Source organism: Rhinopithecus roxellana, chromosome 5 (assembly GCF_007565055.1).
Source record: "Rhinopithecus roxellana isolate Shanxi Qingling chromosome 5, ASM756505v1, whole genome shotgun sequence".
NCBI lineage: Eukaryota > Metazoa > Chordata > Mammalia > Primates > Cercopithecidae > Rhinopithecus > Rhinopithecus roxellana.
Genome location: NC_044553.1, coordinates 44,511,519 through 44,534,148, shown reverse-complemented (window position 1 = coordinate 44,534,148; position 22,630 = coordinate 44,511,519). Strand labels below are relative to the sequence as shown.

The following is a 22,630-nucleotide window of genomic DNA, read 5'->3' as shown; positions in this document are numbered from 1 at the left end:
AGATTGCCAACTTAGCTCCACAACCCTGATTCTATCCTGAAAGGTTTCCCAGATAATGCAGATAATGCAGTTAGGAAAAGCAGTGAGTGTTTCTGGGATGAATGAGATGGAGAAAAGAAAACAAAATACATTATTTGAGAAAGAGAAATGTAAAAAACTCACTAGTTTACTGTGTTAAAAAAAAGATGGCACATTTATTGCTACATAAATGTTATATACATATTGTGTTTTCTGTTACAGTGACAGAAAAAAATTTGAACTTCTTGCTGCTGGTTGAAAAGGTTTATCAATAATACCTTGAATTTGACACAGGATACAAATCTGCAATAAACCAACAATGGAAACTGGAGAACAAGATGAGAAGCAATTCATCTCCAACAATTAGCTCTTACAATACTCCATAGGTACTACACGGTATGCTAGAATCCTACTATGGTCTTAAAATGCTATTGTAAATTTCTGATATTAATGAACAGGTTATGGTAAATAACCCTACATTTTTACTACCTAATATAATAAAATAAAGTAAGAAACTTTTTACTGAAAACTTTTTGATTTCAAAAATCTAGAAAGAGTAATATTTAGAATTCAAGAAATTTTCTTACAAGATTATTGTATAAAAGACTAGCTACAGTGAAAAATAAGCCAAATGTTTTTTTCTTTCTATTTTATGAAGGAAAGCTTCTGGGCATACTGCAAAGTCTAATATAGCGAAAAAGACAACAAGCTCTGAAGAAAAAAAGGCCAGGCAGTGGCATATGTTCACTCACACATCATAAGCAACAACTTCTGTTTAGCTGATTAACACTGAAATGAAGAACAAGGCCACAGATCGAGTCTGATGTAACTGGAGAATATATGCAAATTAAAGTAACCAAAAAGTCCACTAAATTCACAAATGACTGACTTGTTAGGAATCATCCTGATTAGAGTACCAGAAGTTCTGTCCTGTTTTTGTTCTTTCAAATTAACAGAAATCTTTAAGCTACATAGTGATTTGGGTCCTTTCCTCTGTGTGCTGATTGCCACTGTTGATGTTGGCTATAAGGAATTATTAAGCCAAGATACCTCGTTTAGCATGTTTTTCTCTCCCAGGGTTGTTGTGGTGGAAGACAGGTTTCATGGAAGTTCAAAGTGATCATGTCTTTGAAAACAACTCCTAAGGATTAGAGACAGAGAGTGCCTTAATGAACAGTATTAAGATGGACTGACAAATACTGGTTTAATGCTAATCTGGCTCATCATTTTGGGACAGGGGCAGATGGTTTGCAGTTGATTAAATCACCCACTGAATTCTTCCCCATTGACCAGCCATCCAAATGACAGAGAAATAAAGGCTAGGATAAGGAAACACGGGTGACCATTGCTCTTGTATTCCATTAGGTAATTAGCCTCAGAGTGGTGTGTTCATTTATCACACTACCTGCCTTGGTGACTACTGGGTTTTGTTATGTTCACCATAATCACAGCCTGAAAAAATCGTCTTTGTATTTTAAATGTATTTTGTGCTTACTTACAGCTAACACTTTACAAGTACTGTATGTAGTACTTACTGCTTGGAAAACAAAGCAATTTCTAAAAAGTAGATTCTTCCCTTGTAATTTACAATTTTGCTGTTACAAGCTTTCCTATGAGATCTAGAAGCCTGAAAAGTCTTGGTTATTATTAGAAATAAAGCAATGTTTATTTGGGGGAAAACCTAGAGAACAAAATTTCCCCTTTTAAAATCCTAGCTAGGCTATGGTCACAGATGGTCTCTGCTTACCACTGTAAGGTAAATGTGCAAAGCACACAGGGCTGCACGGAGGAGGCTGGACTGTGACCATAAACTATTCAGATTTAGAAATCAAATATAACACCCACAAAGAGAAAATAAAAATAAATCAAAAAATGAGAGCAAGAGAAATGCTATTCCAAGTGATATTTTCCTATTTCATGGAAAACACTATTCATATGGCAAAAGGATAGGAGAGGGCAACAAAAGACTTTTCCCTTCCTTTTTAAGACACTAATAGGTATGCCGGGAATGCTAAGGGCCAATGGTTGTCACTGCTTTGTTCTCTGCACGTGAACCGCTTTAATGTATGCTGGCATCAGCTGAGTGTAGATCAGCTTTCCACATTAAGTTTTTCCCTTTATATGTAGACCTTACAGTTTCATAACAATAAATAAAATTTGTAGTTACAATGCATTTGTCAATTCAGTTTAGGCACAAGGCAACTTCCACGGTGAGTGGAGAGATCGAGACAGTCTCTGATTGTGCAGAAGCGACACACTGCTTGCAACAAAATGATTTGTTGCAAACATCTCATGGGCTGATGTTCTATCTGATGAGCTTCCTATCTTCACTTCTGATGGAAGTGTTGACCAGTTGCTTTGATCGTAGGATTACATTTGAGTTTCTTGCTTCAAGTGTTTTGTTTTTTCTTCTCCCTCCTGTCAGGTCTGTGTCTTCAGATAATCTGAGTTGTCCAAGTCCTTATGAGGAGAGGTCACCTTCTATCTAGCCTACTGATAACTCTGGAACTGTGGCAGGGACAGCCAAGGGAGAGGACAATACCAGTTAGTACATAATTATTAAAAATAAAACACCTTCCCCCTCCCACCAACAAAACAAGCTGGTATTCCTCATCTATATCCATGTCTGCACTAAATTTGTAGTCTGCTAAGTGACTTAATGAACTTCTTCCTTTTAAGGTATAATGAAATGGTTTTACTTGATGCACATGGTAAGGTTTTTTGTTTGTTTGTTTTCAGACAGTGTCTTGCTGTATCACCCAGGCTGGAGTGCAGTGCCATGATCATGGTTCAATACAGTCTTAAACTCCTGGGCTCAAGTGATCCTCCCACCTCAGTCTCTGAGTAGCTGGGACTACAGGTGTGCACCACCACACCCGGCTATATGGTAAGATTTTTAAAGGAGATCATGTAATTACAGAACCACAAACTATAGGAGTATAAAACAGATGCAGCAATGATGTAAACCTTCATTTTAACAACATTCAAGCTGGCAATAACTGAGCTCTGAGGTGCTACTCATTCATTCCTCAGTAGTGAGACAACAGTAAAGCCCTCAATTTGCTGCTGCCTCCACTCAACCACACTGTGTTAATAGTTTACATTTATTTCATCTGAACTGAGAGCACTTGAGGTCAGAGGCCACTTTGCATTCATTTTCATATTGGTCCCAGTTCCTGGCAAATAGTAGGTCCTCAATAAATGTTTACTCAATATTTATTAACAACATTTTACTCTATTAGTACAAATTCTATACATACTTATGTTCCCAATATAATATATATAGTGGTAACTCTGTAAATCTATTATATATATATAATTATATAGATGTATATAATATACATCTGCCCTGTCTCTTGCTGCTTTTAATCTGCTATCCAATTCATGAAACCAGATAACTATCTTTATGAAATTAGCAACCTCAGCACATATTCTAAGATGACAAACACTAGCCTATACAACTTACGGAACAAAGTGCATTCACTACATGTCTCATATCTTGATGCCTTTTTAAACTTAAAAGAATTCTTGATCCTTTTTTGATAGGTGGGAATGCCCAAAGTTTAATTTTAACCTAAGTGAGAAAATTTCCACATTATAAAGAGATAAGGGTAGAGCTATGAAAGCAGTATGAAATACAGAAGTAGTAAAAGCACAGGAAGGAAGAAGAAGGAAACGAGAGATGAGAATGAGAAGACAAAGTTGAAGGAGTAAGAGAGAGACTGGGAAGAAAACAAGAGGAAATGGGTAGAACTAACTAGAGCGAGACAAGAAAATAAGACATAGGCTCCAAGAGAAGTGTTAGGGCAGAATGACTAGCGCTTTTTCACAGCTTGGTGGTTATCTGGGACCTGAGCTTAAGAAGTTACCTCTCCCATCACTCTTCTTTGAAATAATCTATCAATTTAGAAAGTCTCTTTTGCACTGATAAATAGTGGCATGGTTTTATTTTAAAACTTCAAAGTTAATTTTTTAGCTGGGCTCAGCGGCTCATGCCTGTAATCCCAGCACTTTGGGAAGCCGAGGCGGGCAGATCACTTGAGGTCAGGAGTTTGAGACCAGGCTGGGCAATCTGGTGAAACCCTGTCTCTACTAAAAATACAAAAAAATTAGCTGGGTGTGGTGGTGCATGTCTGTAATCCCAGCTACTCAGGAGGCTGAGGTGGAAGAATTGCTCAAACCCAGGAGGCGAGAGTTGCAGTGAGCCGAGATGATCGCGCTATTGCACTCCAGCTCAGGTGACAGAGTGAAACTCCATCTCAAAACAAACAAACAACAATAAAACCAACAACAAAAATCCCGAACAAACATAAAAACTTCAAGGTTTATTTTTGAAACAAAAATATTTATTGTTTCATAGCAGTCTATATTTTCTGTAGAGTATGAAACAATGATTTAGGTTTTAGAGGATCTGTAAACTAGCTTAGCTCTTGCCTAAAGTCTCTGACATGTACAATCTCTTAGACTGCTGGCTACTTTTTGTGGGGGAGGTAGTTTGAGGTTTTCTCCAGTGTGCTAATGTTACAGTTATAATTGATTTATGAAATAACTGCCTTAACTCTTCCTTTCTTTTACCCTAAATGAAATCTTCTGTGTGGTCTGGTTTGACCCTGTATGTGCTCTCATTTGACCCTCTATATATAGTGGTGGTAGGAACTAAATCCCTCAGGAAAAGGTGAGTCAGTAATATTTGTAGTTTATCTACCAAATATTCTATCAAATTCCAGACTTTCAGTTCAAAATTGAGAGCCACAAAACTGACCAAATGAAACTGCACTTCATATTTTTTTCTGTTCCACACCCCACACTCATCTGCCTTTACTTACTACTTTTAATCTGTTGATAAAATTGGGAAAAAAACTACATACTGCTGAAGGCAGGTTATAAAAGTGAAGTTACCAGCCGGGTGAGGTGGCTCACGCCTGTAATCCTAGCTCTTTGGGAGGCTGAGGCGCATGGATCACCTGAGGTCAGGAGTTCAAGACCAGCCTGGCCAACATGGTGAAACCTCATCTCTACTAAAAATACAAAAATTAGCCAGGCATGGTGGTGCGCACCTGTAATCCCAGCTAGTCTACTCGGGATGCTGAGGCAGGAGAATTGCTGGAATCTGGGAGGCAGAGGCTGCAGTGAGCCAAGATTGTGCCACTGCACTCCAGCCTGGGCGACAGAGCAAGACTCCGTCTTGAGGGAAAAAAAAAAAATCACAAGGAACTGAATTGTGTTTAGTCCACGAAGAGGAAGATATAAAGAATAGTCCTTGAACAAGTAAAATTCCACCAGAGAGAAGGGCATTCTGGCTCTACCATATATAATAACTTCAAATTCATTAATAGATTCTAGAAGGTGTTAACTGATGTGCTTGCAAGTGGGGGGGAAGCATCATATCATAAACTTGCATTATTGATCCAAATAGAAGTAATAACTTTTTTATATATAAAGGCTTCATGACAAAGAGCTAGATAATTAGCAGAAAACTGGTTGATGATATAGTCAAGCATTTCTGAATAAAGAAATGAAGAACATGAGTGGTAGCATGAGCGTTTTCTGATGGCTGAGTCACTTTATTATTTCTTCTTGGATCAGGAAGATACTCATGTAAGAGAGTAAACATGACGATTCAGAACAGAATAACCAAAGTCACAAGGTACTGTCACACTTTGAAGAAAATGGTAATTTCGTATAAAATGACACTGGCTCTCTAAGTCTGAAAATGTAACAGAAAGACAAACTGTTGTATTTCAAATTACATGTGACCTTTACAATGGCCACTGCTCACTACAGAATTCTGTTCAAAGATTCTAACCCAGTTTAAGATGAGTCTTAAGGTTATTTCCTTGTTGTTTCTTTTCAAACCCGTACTTACCTGGTTGATGTTTACATATGACCCATAGGGTTGGTAGTTTCACTAAGCCCAGGATGGGTTCCTGGCAGTGTGGTTGGCGGCTCTGCCGATACGGCAGAAACTTTTTCTTCTTCCCTTCTCTTAAGGCAGGCTGCTTTGGGGTTAAGGTTCCTCTCTAAAACAGGAGGAAAGAATTTTTATCACTATGGTTTGAAGTTATAAACTAGGTCTCAAGCTGAACAAATTGCTGTTATTTTCTTTCTGTGGGGATTACCAATCTCTGTGTAACTTCGTTCCCATACTAAGTATCATCACATAGAAGAAACAACGTGCTCACACAAAACCTCAGCATTGAACTGAGCATCCAGATTTATACTTCTAAGTGACCATTTTGTGTTTTCTTCATTTTTTTGCTCATGATTTAGTCTTCTAGGGTTTGATTTGATTTAAATCAAAATGCTACTCTTCACTCAAACATTTTGGCAAATGCTCTTGTTATTAGGCTACCAAGTCTCTTCAATGTCCTGCTAAGACACGGTACACTGAATTGACATGAATGCTGACATCTTGTACTTAGAGAGAGACATCTGCGCTTTATCTAAAAGTTACCAGTTCAGAAAAGGATAAAGTAAGAGATATCCTCAGCTATTCCTCTAAAGCAGTGATCCCCAACCTTTCCGGCACCAGGAACTGGTTTCGTGAAAGACAATTTTTCCATGAATTGGGTACGGGGGGAAGGGAGCGGGATGGTTTCACAATGACTTAAGCACATGACATTTATTGTGCACTGTATTTCTATTATTATTACATTGTAATATAAAATGAAATAATTATACAAGTCACCATAATATAGAGTCAGTGGCAGCCCTGAGCCTGTTTTCCTGAAACGAGATGGCCCCACCTGGGGGTAATGGGACAGAAGGACAGATCATCAGGCATTAGACTCTCATAAGGAGCAGGCAATCTAGATCCCAGATACCTTGCATATGCAGTTCACAATAGGGTTCACGCTCCTATGAGAATCTAATGCTGCTGCTCATCTGACAGGAGGTGGAGATGCAAATGATGGGGAGTGTCTGTAAATACAGATGAAGCTTCGCTGGATTGCTCTCTGCTCACCTCCTGCTGTGCAGCCAGTCCAGTTCCTAACAGGCCACTGGTACTGGTCCGGGGCACAGGGGTTGGGGACCCCTCTTCTATAGGAAATCTGCCAGTTCAAGGGAGAGGGATAGATAGCTGGTGCACATGTTACTTTTCTACTTTGATATATATGTGAAACGAGATGACTGAGTTGGTCTTTCTATTGCTGGAGGTGTTATTAAAAGGGTGGTAAAAACCTCTGCTGCTTCTTATAAAAGATAACAAAGAAGACCACATGGGATCTGTGACATGGGCATTTTCAAAAGAGGTTAAAGAATAAGCTGAGAGGTACAAGGATCACTTGAGCCCAAGAGTTGTCAAGGGTGCAGTGATTGCGCCACTGCATTCCAGCCTGGATGACAGAGGGAGACACTGTCTCAAAAAAAAAAAAAAAAAAAAAAAAAAAAAAAAAAAAAAAGAAAAAAAGAAAAAGAAGAAATAGGGTGCTATTGTGAGAAATAAAGGGAAAGAAAATCCATCAGATCAAAGACCCACTGGATCAAAATCTACTTACACACTACTATTCCTGTTGGATTTTTTAAAAAATGAGTTTTAAGCCCAAGATATCCATAGCTTCTGATATAGCTTTTTATTTGATTATTTGATTATAACATATAGTATAGGTTAAAAGTTGCTCCACATATTTTTATAAATGGATTAAAATGCCCTAATGAATATAACATAAAGGGATCATTTGTAATTAGTTTGGAATGAAAATAGTATTTTTTAGAAGTTATATTTTATGTCAGATTTTCTTGAAATGAGGGCATAGCCAATGTATCATTATTACAGCTCTCCTTTTTCCATGTCCCCACCCCACCCCCGACCATTTTTTCAGAGATAGGGTCTCACTACGTTGCCCAGGCTTGCCTTTAACTCTTGGGCTGAAAGGATCTTCCCACCTCAGCCTGTCAAAAAGCTGGGACTACCAGCAAGTGCCACTGTACCGGCTTTCCCTTTAAAGTAAGGTAAAAGTGAATTTGAATGTATATATTTCAATCAACATTTATAGCTCACATTGAAGTTTTTAAAAAGTAAACAAAACTTCATTACAGTAAACTTAGCTGACTCCTGACTACCAGTGATGCATATTAATAAAATTTCATTTTAGAGTTCTAATTTTCTAAGCCCTTGTATTTACGGAAAGACATAGAGCCTATACAACTATAAGAAGGATGAATGAATGAAGAAAGAAAGATATACTCTTAGTTAATGTATCAGGATAACTAGTAGGAGAAAATACCATGTTCATCATTATGCAAAAAATATTAAGAGCTACTTTCTTAATAAGTAGTTGTGCACCTCTAACAAATAAGAGTTTGTCCTTCATCAGTTTTGTTTTTTGTAAGAGACTATGGGCCGGGTGCAGTGGCTCATGCCCGTAATCCCAGCACTTTGGGAGGCCAAAACAGGCGGATCACCTGAGGTCAGGAGTTTGAGACCAGCCTGCATGGTCTCTACTAAAAACACAAAAAATTAGCCGGGCATGGTGGCAAGTGCCTATAATCTCAGCTACTCAGGAGGGTGAGGCAGGAGAATCACTTGAACTAGGGAGATGGAGGCTGCAGTGAGCCGAGATCGCGCCATTGCACTCCAGCCTGGGTGACAAGAAGAGCGAAACTCTATGTCTCCAAAAAAAAAATAAAAGAGAGACTGTGGAGGTTAAAGTCTCATATAACGACCCGAGAGACTGAGAAGAGGGTATAAATTAGTATGTAAAACTTAAAGAGGAGAATGTGAGATGTGAAAATTTTCCAACTGAAAAAAGGCTCACATTTCTCTTTATAATGGAAAATTGCTCTTAGCTAACAGTGACTCTATCACATCAGCATCTAGGAGACATGATGAGAAATGCTGGGAAGGACCAGCACCAAAAACTCAGTAAATTAGGCAAGATTTTCCAGATTCCTAGAGTCAGACAGACAAAGAACACTTCTGGCAGGAAGAACAATACTATGGCAGACTCTAGGAAATGTGAAGTAAATAAACAACTTTGATTCAAAAAAAGCTAAGGCTACTCTTTCATACCTCTTGGTGTGAGACAGAAGACCACGGCAAACGTGTGTTAAGTAGCCAGAAAGATCTGGTACTTCTCGTGACCTGCAGGGCAGGAGAAATATGTCTTCCAAAATTTCAATTAGGGGAATTCAATCTATTGACTTCTTATGTAGCTGAGGACTTGACTCTCCTATAACATTAACTTTGCAACATGTTTATAGCAAAACCTTTGGCTCACTAGTCACTTCTGACATTATTATGACTAGGAAAATATTTATGTTATTACGACTACATGGAGACAGCTGCTGAGGTAAGAATTTTACAGTAGCCTGGGCAAGATAGTGAGACACTGTCTCTACAAAAATTTAAAAATTAGCCAGGCGTGCTGGTACCCGCCTGTAGTCCCAGCTACTTAGGGGGTTGAGGTAGGAGCATCACTTGAGTCTGGGAGGCTGAGACTGCAGTGAGTCATGATTGTGCCACTGCACTCTAGCCTGGGCAAGAGAGCAAAACCCCGAGGAAGAAAGAAAAGGAAAGGAAAGAAAAGAAAATACAAGACAAGAAAAGAAAAAAAGGAAGGAAGGAAGACACAAGGAAAGAATGAAAAAGAAAGAAACAAAGGCAGAAAGAAAGCATAAGACAAAAAGAAAGGAGAGAAAGAAAAAGAAAAAAGGAGGAAAGAAAGAAGAAAAAGAAAGAAAAGAAAAGAAAGAAAGAAAAAGAGAGAGAGAGATGGAGGGAGGGAGGGGGAGGGACAGAGAGAGAGAGGGGGAGGGACAGAGGGAGAGACAGGGAGGGAGAGACAGGGAGGGAGAGACAGGGAGGGAGAGAGAGGGAGGAAGAGAGAGGGAGGGAGGGAGAGAGAGGGAAGGAGGGAGGGAGGAAAGATTTGATCCTTTTGTAGTTCGTGAGCATGATGATTGGGTGTTCACGAGTGTGTGTGAGATGTGCCACCCTCTCAAATTTGTTATGACCTCAGCACAATGCCCACCTGACCTTAACTTGGAAAAAAAAAAAGAAAGAAAAACTCTTTTTTACAGTAATTGCTCCCTTGCTCATATAACTGTTTATTTTTCCTATAGTTACTTGTTTTCTCATTTGTTAGTAATGCAAATTCCATCTCCCCAACCCCACCATTAAATGCTCCAAGAGATCTAACAAATGCCTATCAATATATTTTCCTAATCTTGAACACATCGTATTATCAATTAATTCCATTTTCTTTCCTTGGAAACCTTTCTTCTGCTACTAATAATATTCAATTTTCAATGGATTAGTTGCTCTCTAGGCCCAGTAGCTCTTTGTCTTTTTGCTGTTTTTCTATGTTAAATCCTTTGTTTCCTGGATTCTATAGCATTTGTCTTTGTTGATTATGCACTTATTTGGCTAAAGTATATGTTCCAGATGCTTTCTGAAAAAATATACACGAGCCAAGTGTGGTGGCTAATGCCTGCAGTTCCAACTACCTGGAAGGCTGAGGTGGGAGGACCGTTTGTGCCAGGAGTTTGAGACCACCCTGGGCAACACAGTGAGACTCTGTCTCTATTTTTTAAAAGAATGTACGAGGAAGGTAAATTTTTAAAGGATTTGCATATCTGAAATATCTTTTTTTTTTTCTTCTTTGGGATAGGTTCTCACTCTGCTGCCCAGACTGGAGTGTGGTCCTACATCATAGCTCACTGCAGCCTCAATCTTCTAGGGCTCAAGTGATCCTCCCATCTCAGCCTCCCAAGTAGCTGGTACTACAGATGTGAGCCACCATGCCCAGCTAATTTTTAAAACTTTTTAAGAGATGGGGCCTAATTATGTTGCTCAGGCTGGTCTCAAGCCATCTCCTAGGCTCAAGCGATCCTCCTGTCTTGGCCTCCCATGTGCTGGGATTATAGGCATAAGCCACTGTGCCCAGCCAACTCAATTTTTTTTTTTTTTTGAGATGAAGTCTCGCTCTGTCGCCAGGCTGGAGTGCAGTGGCGCAATCTTGGTTCACTGCAACCTCTGCCTCCCAGGTTCAAGCGATTCTCCTGCCTCAGCCTCCCTAGTAGCTGGGACTTCTTGTGTGCACCAGCACACCCAGCTAATTTTTGTATTTTTAGTAGAGACGGGGTTTCACCATGTTGCCAAGGATGGTCTCGATCTCTTGACCTCGTGATCTGCCCGCCTCAGCCTTCCAAAGTGCTGGGATTACAGGTGTGGGCCACTGCGCCCGGCTGCCAACTTAATTTTTATTTAGAGACAGGGTGGACTTGGCACTGTCACCCAGGCTGGAGTGTAGCAGCATGATCATAGCTCGCTTCAGCCTCAATTCCTGGGCTCAAGTGGTTCTCTTGACTCAACATCCCAAGTAGCTGGGACTACAGGCACACACCCAGCTTATGTGGAATAGTTTCATTCTATTTTCACCTTTGATTGCCTGGCAACGTATAGAATTCTAGGTTGAAACCGGCTGGGTGTAGTGGCTCATGTATGTGATCTCAGCACTTTGAGAGGCTGAGGTAGGCGGATCACCTGAGGTCAGGAGTTTCAGACCAGTCTGGTCAACATGTGAAACCCTGTCTCTACTAAAAATATAAAAATTAACTGGGCATGGTAGTATGTGCCTGTAATCCCAGCTACGGAGGAGGCTGAGGCAGGAGAATCACTTGAAGTCAGAAGGCAGAGGATGCAGTGAGCCAAGGTCACACCACTGCACTCCAGCCTGGGTGACAGAGCGAGACTCTGTCTCAAAAAAAAAAAAAAAAAGAATTCTAGGTTGAAATTATTTTCCTCAGAAATTTGAAGGTACTGCTCCACTATCTCCTGCAATCCAGTACTACTGTCCAGAACGCTGATGATATTTTGATTCTTGTTTCTTTATCTGTAAGCTATTTATATTTTATCTCCAGAAGCTTTAGAATATTGTTTTTACCCTAATGCCCTGAAATTTCACGATTATGTATTTTAACTTCAGGGCATTTAAGAAATCAATATGTTTAGCACAAGATTAGATCTTACCACTCTTTTTTTTTTTTTTTTTTTTTGAGGCGGAGTCTCGCTCTGTCGCCCAGACTGGAGTGCAGTGGTGCAATCTCGGCTCACTGCAAGCTCCGCCTCCCGGGTTCACGCCATTCTCCTGCCTCAGCCTCCTGAGTAGCTGGGACTACAGGCGCCCGCCACCTCGCCCGGCTAGTTTTTTGTATTTTTAGTAGAGACGGGGTTTCACCATGTTAGCCAGGATGGTCTCGATCTCCTGACCTCGTGATCCGCCCGTCTCGGCCTCCCAAAGTGCTGGGATTACAGGCTTGAGCCACCGCGCCCGGCCTGCAAGATCTTACCACTCTTGAGACATGGATTCTTTGGTACTTAGAAACAAGTAAGTAAGTACCACTATTCCATCGACTTTCTATCCTACATGCAGCTTTTGCTATTTCATCTGCTATGGTCTCCTCTCTCATCTGTCATTGTGGGTTAAAATAAATGTCATTTTTTTTTTTTTTTTTGAGACGGAGTCTTGCTCTGTCGCCCGGGCTGTAGTGGAGTGCAGTGGCCGGATCTCAGCTCACTGCAAGCTCCGCCTCCCGGGTTTAGGCCATTCTCCTGCCTCAGCCTCCGGAGTAGCAGGGACTACAGGCGCCCGCCACCTCGCCCGGCTAGTTTTTTGTATTTTTAGTAGAGACGGGGTTTCACCGTGTTAGCCAGGATGGTCTCGATCTCCTGACCTCGTGATCCGCCCGCCTCGGCCTCCCAAAGTGCTGGGATTACAGGCTTGAGCCACCGCGCCCGGCCAATAAATGTCATTTTTATTTATTTTAGTGGGGATGTAGGAAAGACTGCAGTATTATCACTGCATATGCTAAGTCTACCACATTTAACCATCTCATTGCACCAGAATCCCCTGGGGGTAAGGTTTGGAAATGTTTGAGAAAAGAAAAGGTTCAGGTGCTTCTGGGACCAGCCAGATTTCAAAACCACTGTCCTAGACCATTTATCGTCAAACTCACTTGGAGAACAGGAAACTGAAAATCTAATAGTTCTCTTATCACTAAATTATCAAAAGAACAGTGAGCTGACTGAGCTGACCTGTGAAAGAGCTTGAGAGGAGGAAATGTTTAACCACTGAGTCCTGAGTAATGCCGACAGTACAAACTTGAAGGTCATTTGTTTTATCTGCTAGGGAATAAAAATGGCAAAGGTACAAATAACGTAGTCAGGAAAATGGAAAAGCTTAAATTGGCAGTGGGGACTTAGGGTTTGACAGGTGGGGCAACAAGGCACAAAAAATGCTCTGGCACAATCTGAGGCTTAGAAGAGAAGCCACTCTTCTCACTCTTCTCTGGGATGAACTGCTAGACCTGGGTCAGCTTGCCTCCTGGTAAAACTACTTATCCAGGGATTGTGACAGGTTGGGTCACAATCAGATACAGTCTTGAAGCATCATCCCAAACCAGAAGGGAAGCCAGAGTGCAGAGGATGCCCAAATAGGTCATGTAAACAAAAGCTGTTTTTATAGAAAGGGCTGGATCAGGGACTGCGAAGGAGGGTCCCTGTAGGGATAAAGAGGCTCTCAAAAGTGATCAAGTCACCAAAATAACTCAAAACTATAGGTAAATCAAGGAAAAGACAGTGGCTATACAAAACTTTGAAGGTGTTGCCAAAGACAAGGCACAGGTATTGTGGCCTGTATGAAGGGTTCTAAACCCTGTATGACAACCACCATAGTGTCCTTCAAGGAGCCTGAGCCCAGGCATGGTGGCTCAAGCCTATAGATGCTTGAGGCCAGGATTTCAAGACCAGCCTGGGCAACAATGAGACCATCTCTACATACATACATACATACATACATACATACATACATACATACATACATACCTTACAAAGATCCCTGGGCTTTTATGTAAAGTCCTAAGACAAGGCTTCAAGCCCAGCCTGAAGGCAGGGGAGAAGTAGGCTTTTCTGAACATCAAAGCAATCCCTAACGAAGTTACAGTTCAGTGTATTTGAAATCTGTTCAAACTCTCATCAGTCAAAGACTCCTTAGACAGCTTTGCAGAACTGTATGAAATAGTCAGTACCCATAACAGACCAGAAAGTCAGTAGTAAGAAAGCCTAGATGATAGATCTTCTCTCAGACTCAGCTTTTCTGTTCTAGGTGCCCACATGGAACCACTGCAAATTCCAATGTTACAAATGAATAAGGTCCATCTAGGCATGGTAGAATTTATGTTTATTTATGTTTGTGTTTTTCAAACACAGAAGTATTTCTCGTTTTAATGGCTTAGAGATGAAGTAGGTATCTCTGTGTTTAAAAAAAAAAAGTTTTTTAAAACACAAATGACTGCATTCTGATTCTAATGCACTATAGGAGGAAAAGGTGCTGTGTATTAGAATAAATTCTGGTACTCCTGTTGACCAGACAGTAAGACTTTCACAGCTGAGATGGAGGCAGTGGCTTTAACAATAAATGGCTGGGTGAAGTCAGGGTAGAAGATATCCCAGGCTGAAGAGGAGGAGGATGAGTGTACTTGAACCACTGAACATAGGTGCCTTGCTGCCTTCAGAGCGAGACAAAGGGTGTCAGACATAATTCAAGGAAAAAAAAAACATTAGTAAAGTGACAGGAGGTATCAGTAGTTCAAGGAACCACTGCTTCTGCCACAGGTGAGTGGGTAACAATCTGCCTCCTCGTGGATATCCCAAGGGAGTCTATAACTCTTTGAAGATTAGGTTTCATTAACATTTATACTCCACAGATATTTCAAGGACCTTGGGAGAAGAGGAGCAAGTATCCATTTTTACTATTAGGTTGATTATACACAAAATGATCTATCCCTCATTCTCATTCATTAAATATATTGGAGGGAAGTGGATGAATTAACTACTACTGTATATATTTCTGCAAGTTTGTTTAAGTTCTCTAACTCTGGTTTTCCTAAGAAAGAGTACTCATTCTGCAATCTATGCTGAGGCTCCATGGCTGTAGTTTTCAAGCATCTGCCCACCCTATTCTTTTTTGAATCTTCTTCACACAAAATCGAAAGAATTCCTCTCAGAGAGACTAGTGGTCAGATCTGGAACCTAGGGCCCCATCTATGAATTCCTTGCAAAAAGGCTTAGGATATTTTAAGACAATATGTAAGTATATGGAGAAACTCAAGCTTGATGGTAAAACCTCTTAAAGACAAGAAGTTTCTATTATTTGATAACCCAGGGTCTAGGACATAGCTGGTTGGAACACAGGAGCTATGCAATAAATACACATTGAACAAATGAAGTTTCAAAGGTTCTTCAAGGCTGCAACAAACTTCCTGAAAAATGAAAGTGAGTCAGCAGTGGGTGAGCTGTTTTGCCCTTAAGGACACACAGGCATGCCAATGTATGTTAGCCCAAAAAGTTTTTGGTGTTTCTGGTCTGGGGTCAACAAAGAAGCCCTGAGACCTTATTTATATGGGTGTAAAGGTATCTGGCAAAGGCAGAAGGGACCATGACAAGGCATCCTATTAACCAGCAGGGCATGGTAGATACTCTAAAGTAGAGCAGGCAAGAAAATGAATACAGAGAAGTAGGAAACACATAAAGAGCAGGGAGGAGGGTAGGTCCAGGTAGGTAAATTTGATGGTTGAGAGATCAGAAGCAACCAGAGCAAAGGGACACAAAGCACTACTGCTGAGCGGCAGGTAGAGGCTGTTTGTTCTCTGCTTTGTTTCACAGAATTACTCTCTAATGGTTGAGAACACTGAGCCCACAGATACTGGGTAATACAGTGAGACAGAGGTGAGAATACAAGAAAAACGACCCTGATGATACAGTAGCAGAAGTACTGGGAGAAATAACAAACAATTTCCCCAAGCAGAAGAGCAACTATAAACAGAAATGTCTGCCCATCTGAAGCAGAACAGTTATACATCTTGGCTGAACCTACTTACCTCTGACTTGCTGTTCTAGACTAAGGATGACTGCCACAGCTTGATGAAGAATAAGGAGTTTTGTTTGGGGTTTTTCACTCTTCAAGTGAAGTTGACACATTCGGCCAAGCTCTTTGAATGCTTCATTAATATCCCGCACGCGTAAGCGTTCTCTGGCATTGTTAGCCATCCGTCTCTCCTTCTCCCTTTCTATCTTCTGTTCAGGGTTCAAATCCTCATCTTCATTAGTACTGCTAGAAAATAAAGTAATGACAAAGTCTATTAGGTTCCCTATAAAGTAAGATATGCTGATTGTGCACAACTATAAAGCGTAAAGAGGGATATGAAAACTACCTATAAATTTTGTAAACAGTTGTAATAGGTGCAGTTAACATGACTGTATATTCCTTTCCAATTTTTCTTCAATGCATATATACAGTCATATAGTTGAAATATACCACATACACACACTCTGAAGTGCATTTTTCATTGCACATTATAGCATAAAGATTTCTCCAGAAACTCTTCATAAATATAAGAATAACAACTACATAATGTACTAGCATCTTGCTACACAAAACGTGATCCACAAATCAGCAGCATCAGCATTACTGGGAGCTTATTAAAAATACTGGAGTAGAATCTCGCAGGTTCTACTCCCATCTTACTGAATTAGAAGCTGCATTTTAACATGTTCCCCAGATGACTGATACACACATTACAGTTTGAAAGCCCTCCTAGTACATGAATGTATAATTTACTTAGCTTATGCTCTTAAATATACTCTGGCGGTTACCTGGTAAGAAGAAAGAAGGAAAGCTTAAGATACAGATTGAGAGAAGTATCTCAGAAAATGGCTATTTTTTGTTCTAGAGAGAAATTATCATCAGTGGTGATGATTATAAAACACGGGAGAAAAGACACAATTTTTTGAAGGGCAAATTGGCAAAACGAATCCAGAGCCTTAATGTTTATTACCTCTTGATCAGCAATTCCAACTTTGGAAATTCATCCTAAGGATATAATTAGAGATGCACATAGAAATTTATGTAAAGGGAGATGATCACAGAATTATTTACATTAGCAATATATTGGGATCTAATAACAGGAAATGAGTTAAATAAATCATAGTACATTCAGACAATGCACCGTTATGTAGTTTCTAAAATCAAGCTGCAGATTATGCTAAGTAAAAAAAGCCAGTCATGAAAGATCATATACATACTCTACAATTCCATTTACGTGAACTTCTAGAAAAGACAAAACTATGGTAACAGAAAGCAGATCAATGGCTGCCAAGGACCATGGGATTGAGGAAAGGGACTCACTACCAAGGGGAACAAGGACATTTTTTGAGGTGGTGAAAATATTCAACATTATGAATATGGTGGCTGTTATATAACTTTTACACTTGTCAAAATGACAAAATATACACATTTTAACAAACATACAGACTGTATATTTAAAATTAGTGAATTTTATTATTACATGTGTATTAAGCCTCAATAAAGCTGATCCAAAACAAAAACACAACACTTTAAAAAAATACATTGTTGAGGTGGGTCACTTCCAAGATGGCCGAATAGGAAGAGCTCTGGTCTACAGCTCCCAGCAAGATTGATGCAGAAGATGGGTGATTTCTGCATTTCCAACTGAGGTACCTGGTTCATCTCATTGGGAATGGCTGGACAGTGGGTGCAGCCAATGGAGGGTGAGTTGAAGCAGGGTGGGGCATCACCTCACCCAGGAAGTGCAAGGGGTTGGGGGATTACCCTTTCCTAGCCAAGGGAAGCCATGAGTGACTGTACCTGGAGCAGCAGTACACTCCTGCCCAAATACTGCGCTTTTCCCATGGTCTTTGCAACGAGCAGACCAGGAGATTCCCTCCCGTGCCTGGCACAGTGGGTCCCAGGCCCACGGATCCTTGCTTGCTGCTAGCACAGCAGTCTGACACCGACCTGGGATGCTTAAGTTTGGCCGGAGAAAGGGCATCTGCTATGCTGAGGCTTGAGTAGGCAGTTCTATGCTCACAGTGTAAACAAAGTGGCAGGGAAGCTCGAACTGGGTGGAGCCCACTGCAGCCCAGCAGGGCCTACTGCCTCTCTAGATTCCACCTGTGGGGCAGGGCATATCTGAACAAAAAGCAGCAGACAGCTTCTCCAGACTTAAACAGCCCTGCCTGACAGCTTTGAAGAGAACAGTGGTTCTCCCAGCATGGCATTCGAGCTCCGATAACGGACAGACTGCCTCCTCAAGTGGGTCCCTGACCCCCGTGTAGCCTGACTGGGAGACACCTCCCAGGAGGGACCGAAAGACACCTCACACAGGCGGGTGCCCCTGTGGGACAAAACTTTCAGAGAAAGGATCAGGCAGTAATATTTGCTGTTCTGCAGCCTCTGCTGGTGATACCCAGAAAAACAGGGTCTGGAGTGGACCTCCAGCAAACTCTCAACAAACCTGCAGCTGAGGGGCCGGTCTGTCAGAAGGAAAACTAACAAACAGAAAGGAATAGCATCAACATCAACAAAAAGGACATCCACACCAAAACCCCATTTGTAGGTCACCAACATCAAAAACCAAAGGCAGATAAAACCTTATCTTTGTGAGGTTTTATCTACCCAGCCAGAGCAGAAAGGCTGAAAATTCCAAAAGCCAGAACGCTGGTTCTCCTCCAAAGGGACACAACTGTTTATCAACAAGGGAGCAAAACTGGATGGAGAATGAGTCTGACAAGCTGACAGAAGCAGGCTTCAGAAGGTCAGTGACAACAAACTTCTCCAGGCTAAAGGAGCATGTTTTAACCCACTGTAAGGAAGCAAAAAACTTTGAAAAAAGGCTAGACGAATGGCTAAATAGAATAACCAGTGTAGAGAGGACCTTAAATAACCTGATGGAGCTGAAAACCACAGTACGAGAACTTCGTGAAGCATACACAAGCTTCAATAGCTGATTTGATCAAGCAGAAGAAAGGATATCAGTGATTGAAGATCAAATTAATGAAATAAAGCAAGAAGACAAGATTAGAGAAAAAAGAGTGAAAACAAATGAACAAAGCCTCCAAGAAATATGGGACTATGCGAAAAGACCAAATCTACATTTGATTGATGTACCTGAAAGTGATGGGGAGAATGGAACCAAGTTAGAAAACACTCTTCAGGATATTATCCAGGAGAACTTCCCCAACCTAGCAAGGCAGGCCAACATTCAAATTCAGGAAATACAGAGAACACCACAAAGATACTCCTCAAGAAGAGCAACTCCAAGACACATAATTGTCAGATTCACCAAGGCTGAAATGAAGGAAAAAATGTTAAGGGCAGCCAGAGAGCAAGGTCAGATTACCCACAAAGGGGAGCCCATCAGACTAACAGCGGATCTCTCAGCAGAGACCCTACAGGCCAGAAAAGAGTGGGGGCCAATATTCAACATTCTTAAACAAAATAATTTTCAAGCCAGAATTCCATATCCAGCCAAACTAAGCTTCATAAGTGAAAGAGAAATAAAATCCTTTACAGACAAGCAAATGCTGAGAGGTTTTGTCACCACCAGGCCTGCCTTACAAGAGGTCCTGAAGGAAGCACTAAACATGGAAAGAAACGACCGGTACCAGCCACTGCAAAAACGTACCAAATTGTAAAGACCACTGACGCTATGAAGAAACTGCATCAATTAATGGGCAAAATAACCAGTAGTATCATAATGACAGGATCAAATTAACACATAACAATATTAACCTTAAATTTAAATGGGCTAAATGCCCCAATTAAAAGACAGAGACTGACAAATTGGACAGAGTCAAGACCCATCAATGTGCTGTACTCAGGAGACCCACGTCACGTGCAAAGACAAACATAGGCTCAAAATAAAGGGATGGAGGAAGATCTACCAAGCAAACAGAACGGGAAAAAAAAAAAAAAAAAAAAAAAGCAAGCAGGGGTTGCAATCCTGGTCTCTGATAAAACAGACTTTCAACCAACAACGATCAAAAGAGACAAAGAAGGCCATTACATAATGGTAAAGGGATCAATGCAACAAGAAGAGCTAACTATCCTAAATATATACACACCCAATACAGGAGCACCCAGATTCATAAAGTAAGTTCTTACAGACCTACAAAGAGACTTAGACTCCCACACAATAATAACGTGAGACTTTAACACCCCACTGTCAATATTAGATCAACGAGACAGAAAATTAACAAGGATATTCAGGACTTGAACTCAGCTCTGGACCAAGCGGACTTAACAGTCATCTACAGAACTCTCCACCCCAAATCAACAGATCTCAGCACCACATCGCACTTATTCTAAAATTGACCACATAATTGGAAGTAAAACACTCCTCAGCAAATGTAAAAGAATAGAAATCACAACAAACTGTCTCTCAGACCACAGTGAAATCAAATTAGAACTTATCAGGGGAAAAAAAAAAAAGTAAACAGTGGTTAATTCTGAATAGTGGGGTTTCTTGTGATTTCTGTGTATAGTTTTCTGTATTTTCTAAATTTCTGTAATGAAAATAGACTATATAATCAGAAAAAATATGAGGGAGATGCTCTGTAACAGCTTATAGAAAGTTCTATTTATGATTCAGATATAAATTACTGACCATGGCTTCTCAGAACCCTGAAATAATGTGCAAAAATATCAGACATTTTTACCTCTTCTTTAATACCCTGAGTATTCTAATAAAAGAACAAGTACACAGGCCAGGCATGGTGGCTCGTGCTTGTAACCTTAGTGGTTTGGGAAGCTGAGGAGGGCATGGGGGAACTGCCTGAGTCCAGCAGTTTGAAGTTATTGGCCACTGCACTCCAGCCTGGGTGACAAACTGAGACCTTGTCTCTAAAAAGTATGCAATATCTTTTGACAAAAGAAAATCACTGGTTCTTTGACTTCAAAAAGGCTTTTAAAGATCAACGAGCCCAATGGTGTCCACAGATAGCCACTCATTAGAATCTCCAGGAGCACTTAAAAAACACAGCTTTCCAGGTCTCACTACCAGGGATGCTAGAGTCACTAATTTAGTGAGTTTGGGTTGGGACCTAGGCACCTGTATTTTTAAAATGTTCCAGGGTCTGTGCAGCAGGGCTGAGAACCACTTCAAGACCTAGGATCACATAGCTAATTGGTGGCAGTATAATGATGAGATGTCAGGTCAGTGCTCCACGGAAGCAAGCCTACACCATACACTTAAAATTACCACCATAACATTACCACTGTAACAGTATATATAGTACCGTTCTTGAGTGCTTACTGTGTGCTACACAGTGTGCAAAGGGTTTTACATGCATCATTTTCAGGTTATTCCTACAAGAATCCTGTAACAGAAAGTCTCTTTTTAGAGAAGAAGAAACTGAGCTCAAAGACTTGCCCAAAATCACTTATAAGTATGTAATGGAACCACAATTCAAACCCTTATTTTGTCCAAGGGTCATGTTATTAACCTATTCATTATTATGGACTATTACTAACCTATTACGCTGCCTCCTAATTTCTGATGACCTATAATATGGGTCAGCAAACTGATCTATGAGCTGGTCATCCGTTTTTGTAAGTAAAATTTTATTGGAACAGCGATACCCATTTGACTTTGACTACTTTTGTGCTATGATGGCAGAGGTGAGTAGCTGTGACAGAGAGTGTATGTCCAATAAAGCCTAAAAGAGTCACTATTTGGGCCTTTACAGAGAAAGTTTGCTGATTCCTGATCTACAAGAAGATGAATACAGAGGAAAGATGTAAATTGTTTCCCTTAAAATTCTATTTGAATAAAAACTATGTAAGAGTTAAGATGCCTCCACAGAGTGGTCTCTGAATTCCTTGACACAGTTTTTCCTTCCTTATGCCCCTGATAGTTGAGTACAATGCATATTAAAGTAACAACATTAACATCGTAAGATTTCCTTTTTCCCAAGATAAATGTTTAGGTGTTGAAAACAGTGAGAATGTCAAAAGAGCAAAAGGACCCCTTTTAAGTATGTGAATGACAGAAAGGACCATTCCACTTCTTTTAGTTTTATCTACCATCCTCATTGCACCATAATTCAACACAAAGAACAATGTTTTAAATCTGTATAAGATATACACATATCATTGATAAATGAGTATGTATGCCAAGAAATAGGGTGTACCACAAATATACTAAATGATCTAACTTTTAAATTTTCATCACAAAAAGTATTCTTTTTTTAGAGACAGCATTTCCGTGTCAGCCAGGCTAGAGCGCAGTGGCATGATCACGTCTCACTACAGCCTCAAACTTCTGAACTCAAGCAATCTTCCTGCCTTACCCTCCCAAGTAGCTGGGACCACGGGCATTTGCCACCATGCCTTGATGGTTTTTATAACTTTTTGTAGAGACAGAATCTAGCTATGTAGCCCAGGCTGGTCTTGAACTTGTGGTCTCAAGTGATCCTCCTGCCTTAGCCACCCAAAGTGCTGGGATTACAGGCATGAGCCACTGTGCCTGGCCTAACTCATCTAATTTTAATGTAGAACTCGAAGAAAAATTTGAAGGAAAAATCTGGAAATCACTTGAAACTAATGTACTATGTGTCTGTATTCATACTTCAAAGCAAGGTCAAGCCCATTTTCTAGAAAACTCCATGACATCATTCTGCCTAGAATACTTCCTTTTTCATACTTTTCTCAAATTACTATTTAAATGTTTGTTAAAAACAAACATTTTTTGAGAAGGACCGATGGTAAATATTCTCAGCTTTGGTGGGCCATATAGTCTCTGTGGCAAC

At 40.4% G+C, this 22,630-nt stretch overlaps 1 protein-coding gene and 1 non-coding gene across 7 annotated transcripts in view; one reads left to right on the top strand and one right to left on the bottom strand.

Annotated features, from left to right (window-relative positions):
* Nucleotides 1-165: 165 nt before the first annotated feature.
* The window catches only part of TCF12 (transcription factor 12), a 379,427-nt gene continuing 356,962 nt past the window's right edge, over nt 166-22,630 (bottom strand). For 4 of the 6 annotated variants that reach the window (XM_030930025.1, XM_030930026.1, XM_010374267.2 and 1 more), the window contains 3 exons: nt 15,901-16,133; nt 5,885-6,038; nt 166-2,526 (listed from right to left, as the gene is read on the bottom strand). In XM_030930025.1, coding sequence (XP_030785885.1) covers nt 5,896-6,038; nt 15,901-16,133 — 376 coding nt within the window. In that variant the 3' untranslated portion in view covers nt 166-2,526; nt 5,885-5,895. The remainder of the gene's footprint in view (nt 2,527-5,884; nt 6,039-15,900; nt 16,134-22,630) is intronic. The other 2 variants (XM_010374268.2, XM_010374270.2) reach the window with 1 other exon arrangement.
* On the top strand, nt 9,894-9,998 carry LOC115898051. The gene has a single exon (XR_004057809.1). It is a non-coding gene; the product is annotated as a small nucleolar RNA U13 (small nucleolar RNA).